The sequence below is a fragment of the Schistocerca americana genome, chromosome 7, assembly GCF_021461395.2.
Source record: "Schistocerca americana isolate TAMUIC-IGC-003095 chromosome 7, iqSchAmer2.1, whole genome shotgun sequence".
Classification (NCBI taxonomy): Eukaryota; Metazoa; Arthropoda; class Insecta; order Orthoptera; family Acrididae; genus Schistocerca; species Schistocerca americana.
The window spans coordinates 516,066,575-516,093,485 of record NC_060125.1 but is presented as its reverse complement, the minus strand read 5'-3'; the positions used below and the strand labels follow the sequence as shown (position 1 = coordinate 516,093,485).

Here is a 26,911-nt window from a genome sequence, read left to right as displayed (position 1 = left end):
GACACCGAGGACTATCAATGAAGAAATAAAGCAGGTGAACGTCACAAGTTCACTAATACTGTGCTATATTTTTAAAGTTAATCTAGCAAATACCAAGAAGTATTTATCATATCAGGATTCCATAACACGTAATACTGTGCCAAATTTAAGCTTTGGGCCTGTCTTTCAACTTACACATAAATCTTACATTTTAGTACTTAACTACAACGATACACACTTTGTTTGATATGAATTCTAGAGTGTATACAACATTTAACACACCTGGCCATATCAAATGCACGAACTGTTCCATCCAGAGATGCAGAAACCACAAATTTTCTGTTAGGACTGAACTGGACAGCAGAGATGCCAGCAGTGTGTTCAGTAAACGTTACAAAACAAAATCCCGTACTTGTATTCCATAATTTAACCTGTAACAATGAAAGATAATACATGAGACAGTATAGATTTTTTGACACAGACGTACTTAGTGGCTGATTTGACTCAGTTAGTACTCAAGCTGTAGTCATTTCCCACCATTTTTATTTTCTATGGGTTGATAAAGAAACTTCTATAGCAATAAAAGGTATTAATTTTATTTCCTTACTTTTCTCTTTTTTAAAAGAGTAATGTAGGATAGTAATTTCTGCAATGTTTCATTCATTATATCGTAATGATTTATTTTGATAAATTGAAAAAAGTGTTTTAAGTGAATTTCTGTTAGTAGGGGCAAAATTGGACAATTGAAGGTCTGACCTGATTTATTAGTCATCTTAAATTGGTTGATATAAAACTAAACTTAATTTCAAATATCCATTACAGGTTAGTATGCAACAAAATGCCTACAACACACGAACCCAACCTACAACTTAAGCACTAAGTTGAACATTCAGCAGGCCTTCAAAGCTGTTTCGCGAGGTTGTGTTTATGAAAAATCAGCAGAAAAATATAAAATTCCCACGACAGTGCTGCAGTGACATATGAAATCCAGTGGAACAAATATAACACCTCTGAAAATTCGTGCCTGATGTCAGAGGTGAAGATCCAGAAGATGAATACCAGGTATCATTGAACGGAATGAGTTTTTCAGATTCAGAGTATATGCTTGAACAAGACATCGTTGAAGAAAGCAATTATGCGAAGAGATGTGGTTTACCAGTCACAGGGATGTATAACTATCTGGAGATAAAATCTTGAAAGAAAATTACTGGACTGTGTTTAACTTATTGAATGTCATGCTACTTCATCTAAGAAGGTCTCTCCCATCTGGTTCACAGGTATGGTGCTAGATGTAAAAAAAATGAGCAACACAATGAAGCATCATTTGTCAAATTCACTGAAACCAAAATCAACTTTTAAGTGGCCAGAGATGGAAGAGTGCTGCCTAAATAAGGGACAGAGGGTTGTAGGTCTACTTCATCCACAACTCCTTTGAAGAGGTCTAACAAAATTCAATGCTAACTTTCCTGAGTGGCAATCAAGTTTGTACATTAATTTACTCTTTCCTGGATTTTAGAATCATCAGCTTTTTTTTTTCATTTCTGTTCATGTTGTAAACAGCAGTTTAATGCTGCATTGTAAGGTATTGTTAGCTTAAAAATAAACTTTATTCAGCTTGATGCATTATATAATTTAAAAAATCACAAGGTATATTCTTGAACACAAAAACTGGAAATCACAGAGACAAAATATGCTCCCCTTTGGGATTGTAAGTCTGACCAGCTCCACAATCTGGTAGCTTTGTAGGATACAAAACTTTCAGGAGGAAGTGTTGTCTTACACTCAAGCTGTTGCAATGCTGTATCTGCTTGTGGTCTAGCACTAAACATTGTGCACCATAAATGCAAAGCTGAGAGTCTGAGTTCAATTCTCTATTTAATTTTTTAAACAACATATCATTTGTCTACTGGACGTATCAGTCAGATGGAACTTCAAAGATAATTTCCTTCATGTAATGGAAAAAACTTTCACAAACATTTCCTTGAAACAGCTCATTGCTGCGTTAAGATCAGAACAATTTATGTTTAACAATTTCCTTCCTATGCAGCAGCCATTAACCATTGGTCACCAGCAGCACTCAGATAATTGGGAAGTGGCCCACCTTGTGCACGCTTCTGCTCTCACATTGACAAGTAAAAATTTTTTCATTATTTTAATTTTATTTCCCGAGTGCAGTACTTTTGATAAACTGTGTGAACACAGTGCAGTAACACAATAGTGCAGCTATAGTTCACACAGCATACAACCTTTGAAGCGCATAACCTACAATCACGATTAAGTGATACCTAAAGCAAAATTGAGTGCGAAATGTTTATGTTTGACACACTGGCAAGTACATTGCCAAGAGCATATTTATCAATTATAATTTTTTTACTTGAAGTTCTAGTATTTGCCTTGCAGTAACACATCGGAATTTGCATACTTGAATCTTTTAAATGTTGTTTAAGCAATTAAAATACAATCTGAAGTGGAAGGATGTCTTATATTTGTGAAATATTGTTCACTTTCAGTTTAACAGAGGAGTGAAAGCAGCAGTGGCTGCTGGAAACATCAGTGCCATGTGGTGGCAGTGGTGGCTGTGGCGGTGGCGGTGAGTGTGCTATCTACGAAATCATGGCAGAACATTGTTTTCTTGCTTCAAGAAAGATTGCTCTGTCATGAATGATCTTCCACATTAATACTGTATTTATCCAAATGCAAGACAACTTTTTCTTCTGATTCTCATGATCCAAAAAATGCGCCTGTGGCTTAGATCCAAGGGCAAAGAAGTTCTGAAAAATGCCATTACAAGCTACCACTAGTTGTTATTTAGGCACAGATGCTGTTGTATTAATGTTTCAAATATTGAATGTTACGAATTTTTTATCATGGGGGAAATTCAAACTTAATATTGTTCGTCTTTGAATTTAGTAGTTTTTTGAATATTCATACCAATAAAAATAAATTTCTTTACATGCCATCAAAATGAACGTTTTTAAGGAACTTTGAGATGTTGGCAAGCACGGTAAGTACAGTTTTACATTTAAACAGCTACATTCATAAGCTGATGCAACAATAATAAGTGTTTTATTGCCTTAACTTAATTTCATATTCATGAGTACAAGTAAGTTCCACATTTGAACATGAGCACCCTTATAAACAAGCTCTTATGCGACATTGTTACTTCCGTGAGAGATTTCTACCTTGGCAGATGATCAATATGAATCTTATGTTATCCGCACTGCATGCAATGGGTGAAACTTGCTCGATGTACCAATCACCCTTTCCCAACATCATTTGTGCTTCTTCCACTGACATTTAGGCCAATGACAGCAGCGCTCACTGCAATTTTTGTAGATAGCACATTTGGATTTCCCCCTTTGTTTCAGTCTACTTTATTACTTTTGTAAAATGCCAAGGTTTAGTCCACTATGCTGAAGCATGTTGACTATACTGCGAAGTTGAAAATTGTACTGCAGGACAGCGACATGGAATCGATGAGAGTAATGTAAAATGGTGGTGATGGTCAAAAGAACAACTCTTAGCTTGTTCGAGCAACATAAAAACATTCATGGGCCAAAACATGGTCTCTATTATACATTAGAAGTTGTGCTGAATGATTTTGTTTGGGAGCTGTGACAGAAGTTCTTGTTAATTGTTAAAGTTAAAGCACATGAATTTGTATGACAGCAAAAAGTTATTAATTTCAAATGAAGCCGCGACTGGATTGCCCATTTCATGAAATGTTGGGAATTTTCTCTTCACAGACGCACTTCAATTGCACAGAAACTGACAGAAAACTACGGGGAAAAAACTCATCAAATTCCAGTGTTTCATAATCAGATGGCACACGAAAAATCATTATGTTTTTGGTCAAATGGGTAATGTGAACCAACTCTGATGTATTTTGAAATGCCCTCAAATTACATGGCAGAAGCAAAAGGGAACAACGATGTCAAGATATTGTCCACAGTTGGCGAAAAGTAGCACATGCTGTCATACTTGCTTGTGCAGCTGATGTTCATAAACTGCTACCACTGTTTTTTAATGCAAGACATTACTGAAGTCCAAGGCATTTCCAAAAAGTGCTATTGTATGCATTAGATCAAGTGGCTGGTTCACAGAGGACTTGGTATTAGAGTTGATTAAACTTTTACAGCAATGTCATTCTGGCTTGTACTAAATTCGTACACAGATCATACTACTCCAACTGTAAACAGAAAATTAGTAGAGGACAGAACCGACTTCGCTGTATTTCCAGGAGTGGTGGTAATTCTACAGTCATTAGATGTTTGTTTAAATGAACCATTTAACACTTTCCAACATGAACCATAGTGCATGGAACTGTACCAAAAGGCCTTGCTGTTTTTAATATTTTAAACTACTACCAGTCTTCAACAGTTTCTGTTATTGCATTAACACAACCTGTGTTGCTTGCAAAAGAAATCTATATATTAAACAAAAATTTTAATAAACAAGTATGCTGCTTGTTTTATCTACAGTAAGCTCCTTTGGCTTTGTTTTAAGATGCAGTTTTGGTCTTTGTATGATAAATTTTAAACCATGGTAATTCACACAATGCCACTTTGCATCTGCTACACAGGTAGCTTTTGTGTGTGTGTCTGTATGTGTGAGTGTGGGGGGGGAGGGGGCAGTGGGGGAGGGGGCAGTGGGGGAGGGGGGCAGTGGGGGAGGGGGCAGTGGGGGAGGGGGCAGTGGGGGAGGGGGGCAGTGGGGGAGGGGAACCACACTCCTCCAAAACATTTTTTGCCTCTCAGAATACATACTAAAAATTCTTTTCATTTCTGTTTCTTGCCTATTAATGGCTGAGCTCTAGCAAAACACATCATCTCAAGTAAAAGGGCAGTGCAAGAGAAATATTTTGCATCTCTTGTTGTTGTTGTTGTTGTTGTTGTTTTCAGTCCTGAGACTGGTTTGATGCAGCTCTATCCTGTGCAAGCCTCTTCATCTCCCAGTACCTACTGCAGCCTACATCCTTCTGAATGTGCTTAGTGTATTCATCTCTTGGTCTCCCTCTACAATTATTACCCTCCACGCTGCCCTCCAGTACTACATTGGTGATCCCTTGATGTCTCAGAACATGTCCTACCAACCGATCCCTTCTTCTAGTCAAGTTGTGCCACAAACTCCTGTTCTCCCCAATTCTATTCAATACCTCCACATTAGTTATGTGATCTACCCATCTAATCTTCAGCATTCTTCTGTAGCACCACATTTCGAAAACTTCTATTCTCTTCTTGTCCAAACTAGTTATCGTCCATGTTTCACTGCCATACATGGCTACACTCCATACAAATACTTTCAGAAACGACTTCCTGACACTTAAATCTATGCTCGATGTTAACAAATTTCTCTTCTTCAGAAACACTTTCCTTGCCATTGCCAGTCTACATTTTATATCCTCTCTACTTCGACCATCATCAGTTATCTTGCTCCCCAAATAGCAAAACTACTTTACTACTTCAAGTGTCTCATTTCCTTATCTAATTCCCTCAGCGTCACCTGACTTATTTCGACTACATTCCATTATCCTCGATTTGCTTTTGTTGATGTTCATCTTATATCCTCCTTTCAAGACACTATCCATTCCGTTCAACTGCTCTTCCAAGTCCTTTGCTCTGTCTGACAGAATTATAATGTCATCGGCGAACCTGAAAGTTTTTATTTCTTCTCCATGGATTTTAATACCTACTCCAAACTTTTATTTCGTTTCCTTTGCTGTCTCACTCCCTTCCCAACCACTGCTTCCCTTTCACGTCCCCTCGACTCTTATAACTGCCATCTGGTTTCTGTACAAATTGTAAGTAGCCTTTCGCTCCCTGCAATTTACCCCTGCCACCTTTAGAATTTGAAAGAGAGTATTCCAGTCAACATTGTCAAAAGCTTTCTCTAAGTCTACAAATGCTAGAAACGTAGGTTTGCCTTTCCTTAATCTTTCTTCTAAGATAAGTCGTAAGGTAAGTATTGCCTCACGTGTTCCAGTATTTCTACGGAATCCAAACTGATCTTCCCCGAGGTTGGCTTCTACAAGTTTTTCCATTTGTCTGTAAAGAGTTCATGTTAGTATTTTTCAGCTGTGACTTATTAAACTGATAGTTCGGTAATTTTCATATCTGTCAACACCTGCTTTCTTTGGGATTGGAATTATTATATTCTTCTTGAAGTCTGAGGGTATTTCGCCTGTCTCATACATCTTGCTCACCCGATGGTAGAGTTTTGTCAGGACTGGCTCTCCCAAGGCTGTCAGTGGTTGTAATGGAATGTTATCTACTCCCGGGGCCTTGTTTCGACTCAGGTCTTTCAGTACTCTGTCCACCTCTTCACGCAGTATCATATATCCCATTTCATCTTCATCAACATCCTCTTCCATTTCCATAATTTTGTCGCCCTTGTATAGACCCTTTATATACTCCTTCCACCTTTCTGTTTTCCCTTCTTTGCTTAGAACTGGGTTTCCATCTCAGCTCTTGATATTCATGCAAGTGGTTCTCTTTTCTCCAAAGGTCTCTTTAATTTTCCTGTAGGTAGTATCTATCTTACCCCTAATGAGATAAGCCTCTACAACCTTACATTTGTCCTGTAGCCATCCCAGCTTAACCATTTTGCACTTCCTGTCGATCTCATTTTTGAGACGTTTGTATTCCTTTTTGCCTGCTTCATTTACTGCATTTTTGTATTTTCTCCTTTCATCAATTAAATTCAGTATCTCTTCTGTTACCCAAGGATTTCTATTAGCCCTCGTCTTTTTTCCTACTTGATCCTCTGCTGCCTTGACTATTTCATACCTCAAAGCTACCCATTCTTCTTCTACTGTATTTCTTTCCCCCATTCCTGTCAATTGTTCCCTTATGCTCTCCCTGAAACTCTGTACAACCTCTGGTTCTTTCAGCTTATCCCAAGTCCCATCTCCTTACAGTCCCACCTTTTTGCAGTTTCTTCAGTTTTAATCTACAGTTCATAAACAGTAGATTGTGGTCAGAGTGCACATCTCCCCCTGAAAATGTCTTACAATTTAAAATCTGGTTCCTAAATCTCTGTCTTACCATTATATAATCTATCTGAAACCTTTTAGTATCTTTTGCATGTGGTGGCACAAAAAGGGTGTTGTGTGTTATGAACTGCTCCCCAGGAGACTGTCCATTGCAGTTGGCTTTTGTTGCAAAAACCTTAGATGCCTTACAGTCGCAGTGTAAGAAAAACAGCCAAGTAGGCTATATAAAGTGTTGCCACTGCATGAAAATGCCCGCACTTTGGGCTTCAAAACAGACTGTCGTACTCACGTAGTAGGGAATTGCGGTAGATGGAGTGGACCTAATTAACAAATTATTGTACCACAGTTGTGTATTCACAAAAAACTAAAAGTTACCCCAGCAGAAGCAGAAGAAAAGATGTAAATTTAGCATGATACACCCATGATGTAACTCGACGATCATAGATTTGTCAAACATATTCTATGTTTTTCCAAAGTGTAGGTTATACCAGTAGGAGGAGGAAGCATTTCCATAGCTGATATGTTTCTCTGGTGGTATATAAAGTCAATTAATCAGTTTTGGTCTTCTCCTGCTATAATTTTACATATTTTTGTGAATGCACAATTAGGCACAATAATTTGTCCACTGGGTTTCTTTATACAATTACTCCAACTGCAACATCTCCATACTCCTCTTGTTTGACACAAGCTGATTCAAAGCTTAAAATACATACAGTCTTACTAATTTGTGACAGTTTAGCAATCTTTTCCAGGAAATTGTTTCCAGTTGATAGTCTGGAGAGTCCCAATGTACCAGGTCGTGGTTCAAGATCTCTGATGTCTGAAAGATTTGCATGATAACTGTCATAAATTGACATGGGGTGTTTTCCAGTTAACTTGTAGAATATAAAGGTATTTACCATCACCATTAGTATTATGTGGAATGCAAACTTTCTCCACCACAGCACGGTTTGAAGCTCAAATGCCAAGTATGACAGTTGCTGGTCTGATATGCCAACACCCAACTTGTTTTTATTATAGTACACCACACAGGCTGGCTTTGCCTGCTTCCCGCCTCTCTTAACAGAGAAGTGTGGTTTGTATTTATCATGTGCACATTTCTTTTGTCAATCCCTGTCTAGATTTTCTTGTAGTTCCCACAAGAGCAGCTTTTCCAGCTTCCAGTTCTGAACCAAGGATTGAACTGGTGTAGAATCTATCTGTAAACAAAGTGTAACCTTTTCCTGGCAGATTCCCAAGCAGTGCCTTTAAGAGTGTTACTGCGTCGTACCTCTTACCTCCATAAACAGAAATATTCTAGGCGCAACATGTCTCTGACTGAAAAAATGTACACTTTTATCCCGTATTTGGCTTCTGTGGCATGTACTGCTTGAAATACACATGGCAACAATATTTGCACATGCTTTCATCTATTTATGCACATTAGAAATTAGCAGGCTCTCGCCTTGTGCAGTAGGTTATAGCCAGCCTCTCCTGTTTTTCTTAGCCACTGAATTGTCACTGATGTGAAAGTTTCTCAAAATAGAAAGAAACTTGTCACAGCTGAAGATGTTCATACAGAAATTACACAACAACAGGAGTCTTGGATCAATGGTCTCACATACACAGTGTTACACTCACACATAAGCTGCAACTTCCAGAAACTTCATTATTTCTACGAGAGTAACTACTTTCCACTTTGATTGTGAGCAGTCCTTTCCACTTTGATTGTGAGCAGGAAGATGAAAGAGAATTTGTGCTTCGTAATTTATTATGCTTTGTTGCACATACGGATTATTTTGCTGCTTTATATGATCCACAAAACTGTCTGTAAGTAAACACAAAATGACATCTAGAGATGCGCTATTCCTGTCTAAACTGCACTTTCCATATTGTCCTGAGAACAGACAGATATCTGGAACACAATCATTAGTGATCCAGTGTTCCTCAGAATCTGTACAGGACTAAGTTCTCGGCCTTACACTTTCCTCGGTCTTCCGCACTCTTCAGGCATTGTATCAACAGGAATAATGGCAATATTTGCCTCTGAAGAACTTTGACACCCGCTCTCAAAAATCACTTCCAACAGTAATTAAGTATTGAAAGCTCTTTCAATAGAAATCTGAATAAAAACACTGCATATTTTGCTATTTGAAATCCTTATCTGGACAGTCAAAAACCGCTACTTTAATAACGTGTGTCATCATCAAATCATGCAAATCATTATCCTCTCAAAAATCAACATATCTTTCTTCAAAATCACATAACACCACAAGCAAATTTCATCATTCATCAATCCCCCACTCAGAAAACCTGAGTTGATCACCCTTGACCAGCATGCCCGTGCCATCTAGTGTCAAATACTTCAATTACAGAATGAGATTTTCACTGTGCAGCGGAGTGTGTGCTGATATGAAAACTTCCTGGCAGATTAAAACTGTGTGACGGACCGAGACTTGAACTCTGGACCTTTACCTTTCGCGTGCAGGAGAGCTTCTGTAAAGTTTGGAAGGTAGGAGGCGAGGTACTGGCAGAAGTAAAGCTGTGAGGACGGGGCGTCTGTGCTTGGGTAGCTCAGTTGAGCTAAAGGCAAAGGTCCCGAGTTCGAGTCTCGGTCCGGCACACAGTTTTAATCTGCCAGGATGTTTCACTTCAATTACAGTTTCTGCCGTGGCTCCCACATCAAACAGAGCCTGTAAGGAAGGAAGAAAGAAAACGACTGAGAATGTGCACCCATAAAATCAAGGCCATCAGATTTTCAGGCAGGTAAGGTACGCCCGTATTTTTATGGGCATCAGCTTCAAAGCACTAAGGACAAACATAAAAGACACACAATGGCTGATGCATGATGACTGGCAATTAATGCCTGTAGTACATGTCAAATGTGCAAGCTTGTCTTAAGTGTGTGAGTGGATTGACCGATCTCGGGCATGTATCCCCAATAAAACTATCAACCACAGATTTAAAAACTGCTTTGTTTTTAATGTGCCTGATGGCACAGAAGATGAAAATCTCTACAAAGATTGTAGCAACAAGTAATTGAGTGAAGATGACACAGAATTGTCTGAGTAATGTTTAAAAACAGTATTATCCATTTATGATAGTTCAATGAAACTGTTTTGTGCTTTTGCTTTTCATTTCTAAGTCGTTTTGTTTTAGATACGTGACAGTATCCAGCCACTTGGTGAGCCTATGCTACTACAAATGAGAAAGACATGGTGAGTGTTTCTCACATGCATGTTTATGCGATAGTTATTTATGTCTTTTTGTTCTATTGTGTGTTGTAAATTTGTATTCTTGTTTGCACATTATTGGGAGTTTCTCTGTATTGAGACACCTGTGACGTCACCACTCACAGAACACATGCTTGTATTGCTAATTATGGTCCCCTGTATTCTAGGCAGCTGTGCCCTAATTTTTTTGTTGAACAACTTTGAGAGGTAGGAGACGCTGCATGATAAAGATTTTCTACAGTGATGACAATACCTACAACTACAATGTAAACAACTACGCATGAGCAGCACCTATTAAACTGAGGGGTTTCGACAAATGAACAGTTCCAGTGATTCCATCAGAAAGGAGGTACATGGCCCATGTTGTCTGTAGTTCAACCATGGCTAGACGGTCAATGCTGTGGTTCAATAACATCAGCATTGTTACTTTGTGCCAGGAAGGGCTCTCAACAAGGGTAGTGTCCAGGTGTCTTGGAGTGAACCAAAGTGACGTTGTTCAGACATGGAGGAGATACAGAGAGACAGGAACTGTCAATGACATGCCTCGCTTAGGCCTCCCAAGGGCGACAACTTCAGTGGATCACCACTACCTATGGATTATGGCTCTGAGGAACCCTGACAACACTGCCACGATGTTGAATAATGATTTTCATGTAGCCATAGGACGTCGTGTTATGACTCAAGCTGTGCCGAACAGGCTGCACGATGTGCAACTTCACTCCCGACGTCCATGGTGAGGTCCATCTTTGCAACAACAACACCATGCAGGGCGGTACACATGGGTCCAGCAACATGCCGAATGGACCGCTCAGGATTGGCATCATGTTCTCTTCACTGATAAGTGTCACATATGCCTTCAACCAGACAATTGTCGAAGACGTGTTTGGAGGCAACCTGTTCAGGCTGAATGCCTCAGACACACTGTCCAGCAAGGGCAGCAAGGTGGAGGTTGCCTGCTGTTTTGGGATGGAATTTTGTGGGGATGATGTATGCCGCTGGTGGTCATGGAAGGCGCTCCAACGGCTGTACGATATGTGAATGCCATCCTCTGACCGATAGTGCAACCATATCGGCAGCATATTGGCGAGGCATTTGTATTCACGGACAATAATTCGGGGCCCCATTGTGCATATCTTGTGAATGACTTCCTTCAGGATAACGACATCGCTCGACTAGAGTGGCCAGCATGTTCTCCAGACATGAACCCTATTGAACATGCCTGGGATAGATTGAAAAGGGCTGTTTATGGACGAAGTGACCCCACAAACCACTCTGAGGGATCTACGCCGAATCGCCGTTGAGGAGTGGGACCATCTGGACCAACAGTGCCTTGATGAACTTGTAGATATGCATGCATCAGTGCAAGAGGACGTGCTACTGGGTATTAAGAGGTACCGGTGTGTACAGCCATCTGGACCACCACCTCTGAAGGTCTCACTGTATGGTGGTACAACATGCAATGTGTCGTTTTCATGAGCAATAAAAAGGGCGGAAATAATGTTTATGTTGATCTCTATTCCAATTTTCTATACAGGTTCTGGAACACTCAGAACGGAGGGGAGGCAAAACCTTTTCTGATGTGTGTGCATACTTTAAATCAGGTGCAATACTCTGACAACCCAAAATGTAACTGTCCTGGATGAAAATACTATACTTCATTGAAAGAAAGAGAACATGAGTTGTGCAGCCCAAAAAAGTCTTAGCAGCCCCAGTTCTACTCTGAATATTTTGATACATATTGTGAATTCTCACTGCTGTCAGTGTTTGCAATGTAATGGTAATTTTAAGTGTCCAACAGGCTAAATTTAATTCCATTCAAGTTACTACAAGTAAGTACCACTCCCAGCAAATCCTTGAGATGTGGGGCCATTTTATACTTCATCCATCATATGATGGCTATCTGTTTCAGATTTTAAGTGTGGCTTGAAATGAGGGTAACTCCCCCCCACCCCCCCTCCCTCCCAGCAACCACAATACATTCTATATCACTGGGTGCCAACATGTTTGCTATTAAGGCAGAGTTCTAACTGACAGGTCATGGACATGAATATTGCACTATAATATTGTGCTGTTCTTAGCCTCACACTTTTGTGCAAAATATTGAAATGATATTTTTTGCGTATTTTAAGCTTTGAATCAGCATGTGTCAAACTAGAGGAGTATGGAGATGTTGCAGTTGGAGTAATTGTATAAAGAAACCCAGTGGACAAATTATTGTGCCCAACTGTGTATTCACACAAAAAAAAAAAAAATGCAAAATTATAGCAGGAGAAGACCAAAACTGGTTAATTGACTTTCTATACCACCAGAGAAACATATCAGCTATGGAAATGCTTCCTCCTCCTACTGGTATAACCTCGACTGTGGAAAAACATAGAATACGTTTGACAAATCTATTATCATCGAGTTAGATCCTGGATGTGTCATGCTAAATTTACATGATTTTCCTTGACTTTTCCATTGAATCTGAGTGATTTTCACTTAAGGTGTGATACTGGGTTATCAATTTATGGTTTTGAGTCCATGAAAGCCATTCCATGAAGAAACTACAATTAATTTTGTCTTTTACTGCACAAATTACATGTCTCAGCCACCACTGGGGCTATGAGGGAGAGAAAAATGATGCAGCTGTTCAGTTCAGTAGCTGTGAGGTAAGGTGTTCACATTGTGAAGTGGAAGCTACATCTTAGTTTTCAGTTCTATTCTTGATGGAGACAAACTTTTGCATTTTCTGTGACAGAGCTACATGAAGTCGGATTGAAAATAAACAAGATAAACCTTATGAAAACCTCTTCATCACGTCTTCTTGCTACTTTCAGTAACGTGTAGTATAAGGTTGAAAGACATTATATAGCACACCTGATAAGGTCTTTTCTTCTTCTTCTTCTGCTGCTGCTGCTGCTGCTGCTGCTGCAGGAGTAACTTTTAGTTTTTTGTGAATACACAATTGTGGTACAATGATTTGTTAATTAGGTCTACTCCATCTACCGCAATTCCCTACTATGTGAGTATGATAGTCTGTTTTGAAGCCCAAAGTGCATAACATCTTACTAACCTGTGACAATTTGGGCACACTTGTGTTACAAATACTTTGTGTTTTATTGTGATAGATTTTCATCCTAAAGTTATCATGTCAAGTTGTAACACATTTATATTAGTGCAGTGCATATTTTATAGTGTTTTTTGATTAGTTTATTGAACACAACAGTAAACAAGAGATAGTTTTATCATAAAAGGAACAATATATTCTCTCACATTATGTAGAACAATCTAACAACGCTCAGATAGCTTACAGATTCCACACTACTAGTTCAGAGTTAAACCATGTTTGAAACACACTTTCGTTTGCAAAGTAATTTTCTTCACTGCTTATTATGTGAAAACAGCTGAGTGTAGGTGGGCATTCTCAAGCAGTAGCAACACTTTATATAGCCTACTTGGGTGTTTTTCTTACAATGTGACTGTAAGGCACCTAAGGTTTTTGCAACAAATGGCAGCTGCAATGGACAGTCTCCTGGGGAGCAGTTTGTAATACACAACACCCTTTTTGTGCCACCAGATGCAAAATCTTTCTCTTGCACTGTCCTTTACTTGAGAAGATGTCTTTTGTTAGAGCTCAGCCATTCATTTTCTCTCAAGAATTTAGCATAAAGGCACCGTAACTCGTCACCAGTATCAATACTGCACAGGAATGCTCACTGAACAAACTTATGATGTTCAAACAAGAATGCAGTAATAGTCACCTCTGAGTTTTATTGGTTAGAATTAGAGCACATGGTACACCTACATCCAATTTCTGAAACTTGCCTGTTGAATGTAAATGTCAAATGAAGGCTGTTGCAGTGCTTCATATATGTCAATTATCAACATTTTCTGAATGTGGAAAATCATTTATACAGGAATGATTTTTCTTGATACAAGAAATCCTTTTCTGATGTGACTGACTGTTAACACTCATCCCACACACAATACAAATGCTTCAAGTACCTCTGTCACCTTCACTCCTCTATTAAACTCAAAGCGAACAATATTTCACAAATATCTGACATCCTTTCCCCTCAGATTATATTTTGTAATGCTTAAACAATGTCTACAAGTTTCAAATATGCAAAATACAATACATGGCTGAAAGGCAACTACTAAAATTTCAAGTAAAAAAAAAAAAAAAAAAAAAAAAAAAAAAAATAATAATAAGTGCAATTGATAAATACATTCACATTGCTCTACTCCACAAGACAAACAAACATATGGAGCTTGTATAACAACCCAATTATGTTTCAAGTAGCTTTTAACTGTGACTGTAATTCACACACTTCACTATTCCTCAAATTGCATACTGTGCGAGCAATGTCTGCGCTACTGTGTTATTGAACAGCATTCACTTAGTTTATTGAAGTTAGTTTGCATGATAAATTGAACTAAAATAATAAATAATTTTATGCAACAAATGCTAAAGCAGAAACGTGTTCAAGATGTGCCACATTGTGATCACCTGAGCAGACATCTGCTGGTTTCAGGTGGCCAGTGGTGAATGGCCAGTGGTCGCTGTATGGAGAGGAAACTAGCATAAATTGTTTGAATCTTACTGCACTGTATGTTTCACATGACAATGTTACAGTATAAAGTCAAGTGCTGGCATCCCAGTCCGAAATGAGAGAGCAGAGAAGGCTGTGAAGAAGAAATCAGCGAATTGCATGCTGACCGACCACCCCCCTTCCCCCCTCCCAGGATGACAATGCGACGGCAGCACCCTCTATGCAAAGGGGACTTAAGCGCCATGCCAAATGTTTGCAGCCCACTTCTACAGCAGCATGAAGATTAGACACTTCAAGACCAGCGACTTAGGAATTGTATATACAGAAGAGATTTCTTATTTTCTTGTCGCCCTTTGCTTGTGATACTTCTGTGTTATTGTCAGAGTTAAGTATTGTCATCGATTCATTTCATAATACACCTCTTTAACATGATTTGCTTGAATTGTTGTCTAGCGATCCAAGAAGCAGGTTTCCTAGGCACCCCAAATTTGATGAGTAGGCAGGATACAACAACAATAACAAAGATGACCTAGTGAAGACCCAAGGTATCAACATGTCTAATACATTTTCATTCACACTGTTCTTCCTAAACAATGGAACTCACCTTCCCATCATCTCCACCAGTCACAATGTGCTGACCATCAGGGGAGTACGAGAGACACCGCATATTGTTGAAATGGCCTTGTTGTTTCATAATGTAAGTTTCACTTTGCCATTCCCATACTAGCAACTGTCCAAGTCCTGGGCTGCCAACTGCCAACCAGTCACCCTCTCGATTTAGTGCGAGGGCTGATATTGCTGTATCTATACTGAAAATGTACAACATCTAATTGCCTTGTTTCATAATGATGAAACACAAACAGAAATATGCTATTTAACTAAATGTTTACTAATCGGTGTAATCTATTGGCTTTGTGCAATAAATGCTTTATTTAGGAATGTAGTGAGTAAACAAGTTTTACAGTTTACAAAACTGTAAAAATTACATGCAAGGAAAATTGGGGAAAATAAATTCCCCTCACTTCACATTCACTTTCAATCGTTACTCTTATAATGCATGCACTGCAAAAGCTGAGTGTTGTATAATTAATTGAAGGGCATCAAGTTTCACCTTAAAGAATGTATAAGGTTGACGTCAGGAAGCTCGTGCAGGAGAAATGCACCAGTGGAATATCCTGTAACTAGAAGACGAGTCTTACGGTGGTAAGTAGCAGCAGTAAGCCTGACACCGAGCTGCCCTTTAAACTCATCACAGAGGTAATGCCTTCCTAGTCTTGTGTAGAACAGCTTCTCAAAGTCCTGTGATGCTCTTGTTTCACTTGACAAACTGCTTTCTTCTGTAAAAACAAACCAAAAAGCATGTATGTAAGAAGATACCTCCTCCCTCCAAATGCATAAATGTTATTTAAAAGATTTAAAAGTGTGTGTGTGTGTGTGTGTGTGTGTGTGTGTGTGTGTGTGTGTGTGTGTGTGGAGGGGGGGGGGGAGACAGCAAGATGATTGACAATAACATAACTGTGCCTAAGGTTTATTGAAACTGTCAAAAACGTAAGAATTTTTTACCATGATTACATGCATCTTATGTAGTTGTTTTACCGGCCCTTTCTCACCATAAACCAAGTGACTTGTTTGATCATGTCCCAGATAAAGGTTCTCTATTCAAATGAGTATGCTGATTGCTTCAAGGCATTTAGTTAGTTAAGATAATTATCTGTTTTTGCCAACTTATTAAAGGTAGCTTATTTGTCTAACAATGGGCATCACTAGAGAAATGATGCAGTTTTATTGTTGAAGTATTTCATTTCCCTTGTATTCAGGGAGCAAATATTTGATTTACAGTCACACTTGATCCTAATGGTCCTTGTGGCAGCAATTCTGCTGTAAATTCATCTCTCCCAAACAGAAATATAAATAACACTTCAACACAAGTATAAAGTAGCACACAACAGCACGAATCAGTAGTAATGACTACTGTAAAATGGAAACTTTCATGGACTGATATGTCACACTTACTAAAATATTCTGGGCTATTAATGCCATGGTTGGATGAATTTCTTATTGAAGCCCGTTTCATCCATGTCTGCAGATGACATCTTCAAAGAGGGCAGTATCAGTTTTGAACGACTGATGCACACCCTGGCATACTAATAACTGAAGTAAAAATTCCACTTCCTGCATGATCCTGTGCAGAGGTGTGGCGTCACATTTTGAAAGCTCGAGTACAATTGGCTGTTGTCCAATAGAGATATTGCCCTGTGGTGGAAGACTGGTACACCTCATCTTCAGCACCGGAATCCAGATGTCATTCAGTTTCACATCCTACCCCTTCAGATTAAAATCATTGGGGTGTTCAAAAATTTATATGGCCTCTCTGAATAGCTTTTCAAAGAATCCACTTGTGGCTGCTAGTGCCAGTATCCTACAAAATCAAATCCATTAGTCTCATGCTTGCAATGACCTGCATTTCTCCCCTTCTATAGTTGTTCTTTTGTTCCTTTAGTTGTTTTTCGACTTCTTTTGGTAGCACCCATGTACACATATCTGCAACTCCACAGCATCCTGTAAATTCTTGCTCCTTCTAGCAGTTTATGAGAATCCTTGGTTGACTTTACGTGTTCCTGTATCTTCCAGGTGAATTTTGTAGATTAAAGTGATATTCCCTTTAGTGAAGATTTTTCCTATGCATCAGTAACATCCTTAATGAATGGCACAAAAACTTTGGATTCCTGAGATGTCTGAATACATTTTTGCAGCTGAGAGTTAGCACCACAAAGTAGCTGAAATACTGTACACCTATGGAAAGCTTCTACATATTGCAGTTTGTCACCTAATGTGGCACATATACATGTATCAGCTCTGATAATTTCTTACTGAATGCAACTAAGACAGGAGTAAAACTTTAAACATACCATTATTTGCTAGAAAATGAAAGCAGAGACACTGTACCTTTTCTCCTTGGTGTATCATCTTCAGAGCCACTTTCATCTTTAGTTTCTCGCAATTTTTTTTGTGGAGGTTCTCGAGCCACTAAGTCGTCTATACCAATGTTGCATTCCCAAACACAGACTTGTCCATTGGAACTAACTGTAGTTAGGTCTAAAGAATTATCCTCAAAAAAGCAACCCACCAGGGAATCTGTGTGGCTACCCAGCGAGTATGATTGAAAATTTGCCAATTTTTGTAGACTGTACAATTTTGTTGACATATCCTTTGAACCAACAGCCAGAATCCTGCAAAAAATGTTTTATGAAACCATAAGCCAATAAACACTTCAACAAGAAGAACTTTAGCAAATACAAAAAACTGAGTAAAGGATGTGGCCTGTATGGGGAGAGTAATGCAAAGCATTTGTTAATATTTTTTATGGTGGTGACTGTGTGAAAGTACCCTAAAAAGAAGGTCTGAAAGAAAGAAAGAGTAAAGGCCTGAGACAGGCCTGTGGCTTAGAACCAAAGCGACCAGGCCTTGTCACTGAAATCCTCATTACTGCAGAATGTGGGTCAACCAGAGGTTGGCTTTGATGTGGCAACCAGCTGTCTGTCACTGTGACCAATACCATATTGTCTCAAAATATAGACTTCCCAATCAACAGGTGCATTTACCTGTTGTGTTCTCCCACTGAGGTCTGAGGTAGCATTGACAGATTGATTTGCCATATCAGCAAGCACACAATCATGGAGTGGAAATCAAGCAAACAGAAAAACTTATCATTGAGGTGAAGAAGTACAATTTATTGTATGATAAAGATGATGTAGGTCAAAAGAACATTTTGAATTGTAGAAGGCCAAAACAGAGGGCTTTAGTGCTGAACAGGATTTAAATGGTAAATACTTTTGCAAAGATTTTAATTTCCACACATGCAATAAGTTACATAAAAAATAGTGAAGCACATCACAGTATTATGTAATGGAAATTAATCAGTGCATCTTACAACTAAAAGTATGTCATGGGATAATGATATGCACATATACAGATCAGGCTCTCTCTCTCACCACAGACAACACAGTGACCAACAGCATTCACTTAATGACCAAGAGCAGTGGCGTTTGCACAGAGTTGTCAGTGCTAACAGAAAAGCAACACTGCATGAAATAACTGCAGAAACCAATGTGGGACTTACGATGAACATAACCATTAGGGCACAATGCAAACAGGCCACATCACTCGCACAAAGATATTATGTCCTACGTGACCTCAAATTGTCTTCTGCCATGACAATCGTGCTACATGTGCAAATTGGTAATGCGATTTTGACCTCATGACTGAGTGGTTTTTATCAGGAAGTCAAAGTATTTGTCAAGTTATAGTTGAGATGGTGTAAAAAGATCCCCCCGACAGCTTGCAGTGCTGTTGATAGCTTTCAACTGTGCAGCGCTTATTGCTGCAAATGAAAACAGTTGCCATCTACAGAGCTACAACACTGAGGTGTTGCTATAAAGATGTTTAAAAAACTGCTTTTTGTTATTGATTGAGGAGGCCTGCAAAGCTGGTGTGCCCAGCCCACTGCACCTGTCAAGGATCAACTTACATACTCTAGCTGTAGCTCTATGGCCGCCCTGATTCAGGTTTTCCTAAATCATATATGATTTTAGGAAAATGCCGGCACAGTTCCTTTTGAAAGGCCACAGCCGACCATATACTTATATAGTTGTGTGTATGCATAAGGCATGTTTTAAAAAAAAAAAAGTCAAACTGTAGAAATAGCACAATCAGCAGAAGGAGCACACTGCCACTACTAAGTGCATCTAGTGGCAGGTTTAGACAACAAACTGTTCTTAACATCATTTAACTGTGACTGTTAGTTGTTGAGCCACAGCCAGCGAAGTTAGCATGAGCACAAGCTCTTCATCAGATTAGCGACAACAAAAAGAGCTTGAGGAACAATGTATGATTATGGAATTTTGCTATGTACTTGGCAAAAATTTTAGACACATTTAGATTGCTTAGTCAAGTACATAGAGAGGACTGTACGAGGCGAACACAGTGCCGCATGTGGTTTAAGAATTATGAACACAGCAGAAAGTCAATCAGAGAAGATCCCAGGCCCGGACAACGTTCCACATAAACAGCTGCTGCTGCTGATGATGTGTTGTGATCTGCGTAAATTGTAGTTTAACTGTCCCAAAAACTGCTGACGAAGAATGCATCACTGCAGGATCATGTTTCAAATTTTGAGTGACAAACTTGTGATGCACAGTGTTGAAATATGTACCGCATTTGTTGACTGGCCCATGTCATAATCAACCAGGAACTGCTTGCTACAACAAATGGCAACAAAAACATCTTTAAGAAGATCACAACAGGAAATGAGATGGGGGTTTATCACTGTGATGTTGAAACAAAGGAGCAGTTCCTGCAGTGGGTACGCAAAGGTCCTACCTCTCTATGAACACAGGTCGAAGTCCAAAGATCAAGACAAGTGCTGGTCCCATTTTTTGACTGCAAAGTCACTGTACATCAGAAATCTGTAACACCTGATCAAATGGAAAATAAAGAAGTCTACTATTGAAATTCAGCGCATTTGAGGGATGTTGTGTGCAGGAGGCAGCCTGAATTACGGAAAAACTAGACTTTGATGACACATTATGACAATATGCTAAATCACCCATTACTCCTCGTCTGCAGCTACATGGTGAAACAACAGCCACCTGTTGTGCCCCATCAACCTTATTCTTCAGACCTAGTCCCAGCACACTTTTTCCCATTTTCCAAGCTCAATGCCAAACCATAGAGGAGACTCACAACAATGTGACAAGAATCCTAGAAAGTGCGTCCCAAGATGCTTTCCAAAGATTGAAAAAAATATTGGGAAAGGTGTATTGACATTAGAGGGGACTACTTTGAGGGTGACAGTGCTGAAAATGTAATAGAATGAGCAATAAAGATGTTATGAGCAACGTTCAACCTTTTACTGAACATACCTTGTATGCTGGAGCTATTTATTCTCATTCTATTGTTACGACAATATTTAGGTTACATTAGGTTATCACTGTGAGATTATCCCTGGACGGATAAATGAATGAATACATACTCATATTTTGTAGTGTTTCTAAAGCTAAACTATGAAAAGAAAAGGATACAAAATAATATTTTGTCCTTATGAAGGCACAAGTGCATGATTTAGACATTTGAGAACATGAGAAAACAGTAGCGTAGGAGTTTACGCAAACTACTTTTAAAACACCAAATGACATTGTGGAATATGACTGTGTATCTTTCAGCATTTGGCTGCATGTAAACATGACATGCTTTTGAAAATCAATACAAGGGGGGGGGGGGGGGGGGGAGGGGAGACTGTGTGTGTGTGTGTGTGTGTGTGTGTGTGTGTGTGTGTGTGAGAGAGAGAGAGAGAGAGAGAGAGAGAGAGAGAGAGAGAGAGAGAGAGAGAATAATTCACTATACCTGGAATCAGAAGCCCACTCAATGCATGTCACATCATCAGTTGCATCATGAAAAACTCTTTCCATTATAAACGGATTAATGAGACCAGCTAGGTTATCTGGTGATCTGTAAATAAATACTGCAACAAATGACAATAAAAGTGAAAAATATTTATATTATTGTGAATTACACATTCAAACATTGTAAAACAGATTTACACATGACTGCATATTGTCATAAATCAACACATGCACACTGATGCCAAGAATTTTATTTCTGGATGTGGGCCGGCACACATCACACATATTCCTGCTTTCTTCATCTGGCAGCACTTCTCTTCCTTTTCTTACCAGGGCCGGTAGTCGTATTCAAATGCCCTATTTTAATACACCGACCTTTTATTTTAAAAGTGGCATAAATCCACTCTTTTAAAACAATTACGGATCACATAAATTACACAACATTAATCACAAATTATGAGAAATTTTATTTGTTCCTGAAGCTCTCTTGTTGAAGGGTCAAACAAAATTGTATTCACAGCTGTTTGTAGCACCAGCTGATAAGTAATACTTCATATGTTAGTGTACTGCTAGTAGCATAATGGGTGGAGTCGAGCGTGACCCGGTGATGGTACACGTTGCCTGAAATCCTAAAGTTCCAAATTTTCCAATGGAACTTTTATTTTAAAAACAAAGGACGCAAAACCCACAAGGTCGACTTACAAACTGACAGCCAGTACGATATACTTTTTGAAAACACTTGAAAAAGGTTCGAGTCTCCCTAGAAACTTTTTAAAAAATTTGAATTCTAAGTTTATTATAAAATTGTGATGTTAAGTGACAAATACTAAATCATAATCTCTCACAGAAGAAGGGGGGTGGGAGGGGGTGAAAAGACCAGTCTTCATTAATATCTTTCACAAAAACAAAACTTACAACAAATATAAAAGATGCTCCAAAAATTAACAGTGTCGATAAATTTAAATATATTGGTGACATAATACAGAAAAATGACTGTAACAGGGAATGGCTAATGAATTCAGGGCAAGGAAGGTGGAAAAGGCCTTTCAGTTGACACAAGATATGTACTGGAAGTGATCTACTTTCCTTCATGCAAAGTTAAGCCCTACTTTACAATAACATAAACAGAATGTTTACACACAGCCGACTGCCTGGATTTGACTAAGACAGGAGAAATAGGAAATATGGGGAGGGGGAGACCTTATGCAAAATACTGGGAACAACAGTACACAATGGTAAATACAGGAATAATAAGATCTGTACAAGAAAACTGAACAGCTAAACCTAATGACAAGAAAATGGAATGATGGTTTACGAATATCTGGTTCAAACGAATGAAAATAGGACATCTAAGAATATTTTTGAACATGTCAACCACAAAAAATCTCCCTGCTACACTTGGTTTCCTTCTTCCATGAACCATAGACCTTGCCGTTGGTGAGGAGGCTTGCACGCCTCAGCGATACAGATAGCTGCACCACAGGTGCAAGCACAACAGAGGGGCCAGACAAACATGTGGTTCCTGAAGAGAGGCAGCAGCCTTTTCAGTAGTTACAGGGTAACAGTCTGGATGATTGAATAATCTGGCCTAGTAACATTAACCAAAACGGCCTTGCTGTGCTGGAACTGCGAACAGCTGAAAGCAAGGGGAAACTACAGCCGTAATTTTTCCCGAGCGCATGCAAATTTACTGTATGGTTAAATGATGATGACGTCCTCTTGGATAAAATATTTCGGAGGTAAAATAGTCCCCCATTCGGATCTCCGGACGGGGACTACTCAAGAGGACGCCGTTATCAGGAGAAAGAAAACTGGCGTTCTACGGATCAGAGCGTGGAATGTCAGATCCCTTAATCGGGCAGGTAGGTTGGAAAATTTAAAAAAGGAAATGGATAGGTTAAAGTTAGATATACTGGGAATTAGCGAAGTTCAGTGGCAGGAGGAACAAGACTTTTGTTCAGATGAATACAGAGTCATAAATACAAAATCAAACAGATTTAATAATGAATAAAAACATAGGAGTGTGGGTAAGCTACTACAGACAGCATAGTAAACGCCTTATTGTGGCCAAGATAAGACACGAAGCCCATGCCTACTACAGTAGTACAAGTTTATATGCCAACTGTTGTTGTTGTTGTTGTTGTTGTGGTCTTCAGTCCTGAGACTGGTTTGATGCAGCTCTCCATGCTACTCTATCCTGTGCAAGCTTCTTCATCTCCCAGTACCTACTGCAACCTACATCCTTCTGAATCTGCTTACTGTATTCATCTCTTGGTCTCCCTCTACGATTTTTACCCTCCACGCTGCCCTCCAATGCTAAATTTGTGATCCCTCGATGCCTCAAAACATGTCCTACCAACTGATCCCTTCTTCTAGTCAAGTTGTGCCACAAACTTCTCTTCTCCCCCACCCTATTCAATACCTCCTCATTAGTTATGTGATCTACCCACCTTATCTTCAGCATTCTTCTGTAGCACCACATTTCGAAAGCTTCTATTCTCTTCTTGTCCAAACTAGTTATCGTCCATGTTTCACTTCCATACATGGCTACACTCCATACAAATACTTTCAGAAACGACTTCCTGACACTTAAATCTATACTCGATGTTAACAAATTTCTCTTCTTGAGAAACGCTTTCCTTGCCATTGCCAGTCTACATTTTATATCCTCTCTACTTCGACCATCATCGGTTATTTTACTCCCTAAATAGCAAAACTCCTTTACTACTTTAAGTGTCTCATTTCCTAATCTAATTCCCTCAGCATCACCCGACTTAATTTGACTACATTCCATTATCCTCGTTTTCCTTTTGTTGATGTTCATCTTATATCCTCCTTTCAAGACATTGTCCATTCCGTTCAACTGCTCTTCCAAGTTCTTTGCCGTCTCTGACAGAATTACAATGTCATCGGCGAACCTCAAAGTTTTTACTTCTTCTCCATGAATTTTAATACCTACTCCGAATTTTTCTTTTGTTTCCTTTACTGCTTGCTCAATATACAGATTGAATAACATCGGGGAAAGGCTACAACCCTGTCTCACTCCTTTCCCAACCACTGCTTCCCTTTCATGCCCCGCCCCCCCACTCATATAACTGCCATCTGGTTTCTGTACAAATTGTAAATAGCCTTTCGCTCCCTGTATTTTACCCCTGCCACCTTCAGAATTTGAAAGAGAGTATTCCAGTTAACATTGTCAAAAGCTTTCTCCAAGTCTACAAATGCTAGAAACGTAGGTTTGCCTTTTCTTAATCTTTCTTCTAAGATAAGTCGTAAGGTCAGTATTGCCTCACGTGTTCCAACATTTCTACGGAATCCAAACTGATCTTCCCCGAGGTCGGCTTCTACCAGTTTTTCCATTCGTCTGTAAAGAATTCGCGTTAGTATTTTGCAGCTATGACTTATTAAACTGATAGTTCGGTAATTTTCACATCTGTCAACACCTGCTTTCTTTGGGATTGGAATTATTATATTCTTCTTGAAGTTGAGGGTATTTCGCCTGTCTCATACATCGGGCTCACCAGATGGTAGAGTTTTGTCATGACTGGCTCTCCCGAGGCCATCAGTAGTTCTAATGGAATGTTGTCTACTCCCGGGGCCTTGTTTCGACTCAGGTCTTTCAGTGCTCTGTCAAACTCTTCACGCAGTATCTTATCTCCCATTTCCTCTTCATCTACATCCTCTTCCATTTCCATAATATTGCCCTCAAGTACACCGCCCTTGTATAAACCCTCTATATACTCCTTCCACCTTTCTGCCTTCCCTTCTTTGCTTAGAACTGGGTTGCCATCTGAGCTCTTGATATTCATACAAGTGGTTCTCTTCTCTCCAAAGGTCTCTTTAATTTCCCTGTAGGCAGTATCTATCTTACCCCTAGTGAGACAAGCCTCTACATCCTTACATTTGTCCTCTAGCCATCCCTGCTTAGCCATTTTGCACTTTCTGTCGATATCATTTTTGAGACGTTTGTATTCCTTTTTGCCTGCTTCATTTACTGCATTTTTATATTTTCCCCTTTCATCAATTAAATTCAATATTTCTTCTGTTACCCAAGGATTTCTATTAGCCCTCGTCTTTTTACCTACTTGATCGTCTGCTGCCTTCACTACTTCATCCCTCAGAGCTACCCATTCTTCTTCTACTGTATTTCTTTCCCCCATTCCTGTCAATTGTTCCCTTATGCTCTCCCTGAAACTCTCTACAACCTCTGGTTCTTTCAGTTTATCCAGGTCCCATCTCCTTAAATTCCCACCTTTTTGCAGTTTCTTCAGTTTCAATCTGCAGTTCATAACCAATAGATTGTGGTCAGAATCCACATCTGCCCCAGGAAATGTCTTACATTTTAAAACCTGGTTCCTAAATCTCTGTCTTACCATTATATAATCTATCTGATACCTTTTAGTATCTCCAGGCTTCTTCCACATATACAACCTTCTTTTATGATTCTTGGACCAAGTGTTAGCTATGATTAAGTTATGCTCTGTGCAAAATTCTACAAGGCGGCTTCCTCTTTCATTTCTTCCCCCAATCCATATTCACCTACTATGTTTCCTTATCTCCCTTTTCCTACTGACGAATTCCAGTCACCCATGACTATTAAATTTTCGTCTCCCTTCACTACCTGAATAATTTCTTTTATCTCGTCATACATTTCATCTATTTCTTCATCATCTGCAGAGCTAGTTGGCATATAAACTTGTACTACTGTAGTAGGCATAGGCTTTGTGTCTATCTTGGCCACAATAATGCGTTCACTATGCTGTTTGTAGTAGCTAACCCGCACTCCTATTTTTTTATTCATTATTAAACCTACTCCTGCATTACCCCTATTTGATTTTGTATTTATAACCCTGTAATCACCTGACCAAAAGTCTTGTTCCTCCTGCCACCGAACTTCACTAATTCCCACTATCTAACTTTAACCTATCCATTTCCCTTTTTAAATTTTCTAACCTGCCTGCCCAATTAAGGGATCTGACATTCAACGCTCTGATCCGTAGAATGCCAGTTTTCTTTCTCCTGATAATGACGTTCTCTTGAGTAGTCCCCGCCCGGAGATCCGAATGGGGGACTATTTTACCTCCGGAATATTTTACCCAAGAGGACGCCATCATCATTTAATCATACAGTAAAGCTGCATGTCCTCGGGAAAAATTACGGCTGTAGTTTCCCCTTGCTTTCAGCCATTCGCAGTACCAGCACAGCAAGGCCGTTTTGGTTAATGTTACAAGGCCAGATCAGTCAATCATCCAGACTGTTGCCCCTGCAACTACTGAAAAGGCTGCTGCCCCTCTTCAGGAACCACATGTTTGTCTGGCCTCTCAACAGATACCCCTCCGTTGTGGTTGCACCTACGGTACGGCCATCTGTATCGCTGAGGCACGCAAGCCTCCCCACCAACGGCAAGGTCCATGGTTCATGGGGGGATATATGCCAACTAGCTCCGAAGATAACGAAAAGATTGATGAAATGTATGATGAGATAAAAGAAATTATTCAAATAGTGAAAGGAGACTGGAATTCGATAGTATGAAAAGGAAGAGAAGGAAAAGTAGTAGGTGAATATGGACTAGGGTAAGGAATAAAACAGGAAACTGCCTGGTAGAATTTTGCACAGAGCATAGCTTAATTATAGCTAACACTTGGTTTAAGAATCATGAAAGAAGGTTGTATATGTGGAAGAAGCCTGGAGATACTAAAAGGTTTCAGATAGATTATATAATGGTAAGACAGAAATTTAGGAACCAGGTTTTAAATTGTAAGACATTTCCAGGGGCAGGTGTGGACTCTGACC

At 39.3% G+C, this 26,911-nt stretch overlaps 1 protein-coding gene across 2 annotated transcripts in view; it reads right to left on the bottom strand.

The window, feature by feature from the left end:
* The window catches only part of LOC124622295 (periodic tryptophan protein 2 homolog), a 111,563-nt gene that overhangs the window by 52,975 nt on the left and 31,677 nt on the right, over positions 1 to 26,911 (bottom strand). The window contains exons 5-9 of one of the 2 annotated variants that reach the window (XM_047147966.1): positions 21,120 to 21,237; positions 17,664 to 17,947; positions 15,829 to 16,054; positions 15,322 to 15,526; positions 262 to 410 (exon numbers count right to left, since the gene is read on the bottom strand). In XM_047147966.1, coding sequence (XP_047003922.1) covers positions 262 to 410; positions 15,322 to 15,526; positions 15,829 to 16,054; positions 17,664 to 17,947; positions 21,120 to 21,237 — 982 coding nt within the window. The remainder of the gene's footprint in view (positions 1 to 261; positions 411 to 15,321; positions 15,527 to 15,828; positions 16,055 to 17,663; positions 17,948 to 21,119; positions 21,238 to 26,911) is intronic. The other variant, XM_047147967.1, reaches the window with a different exon arrangement.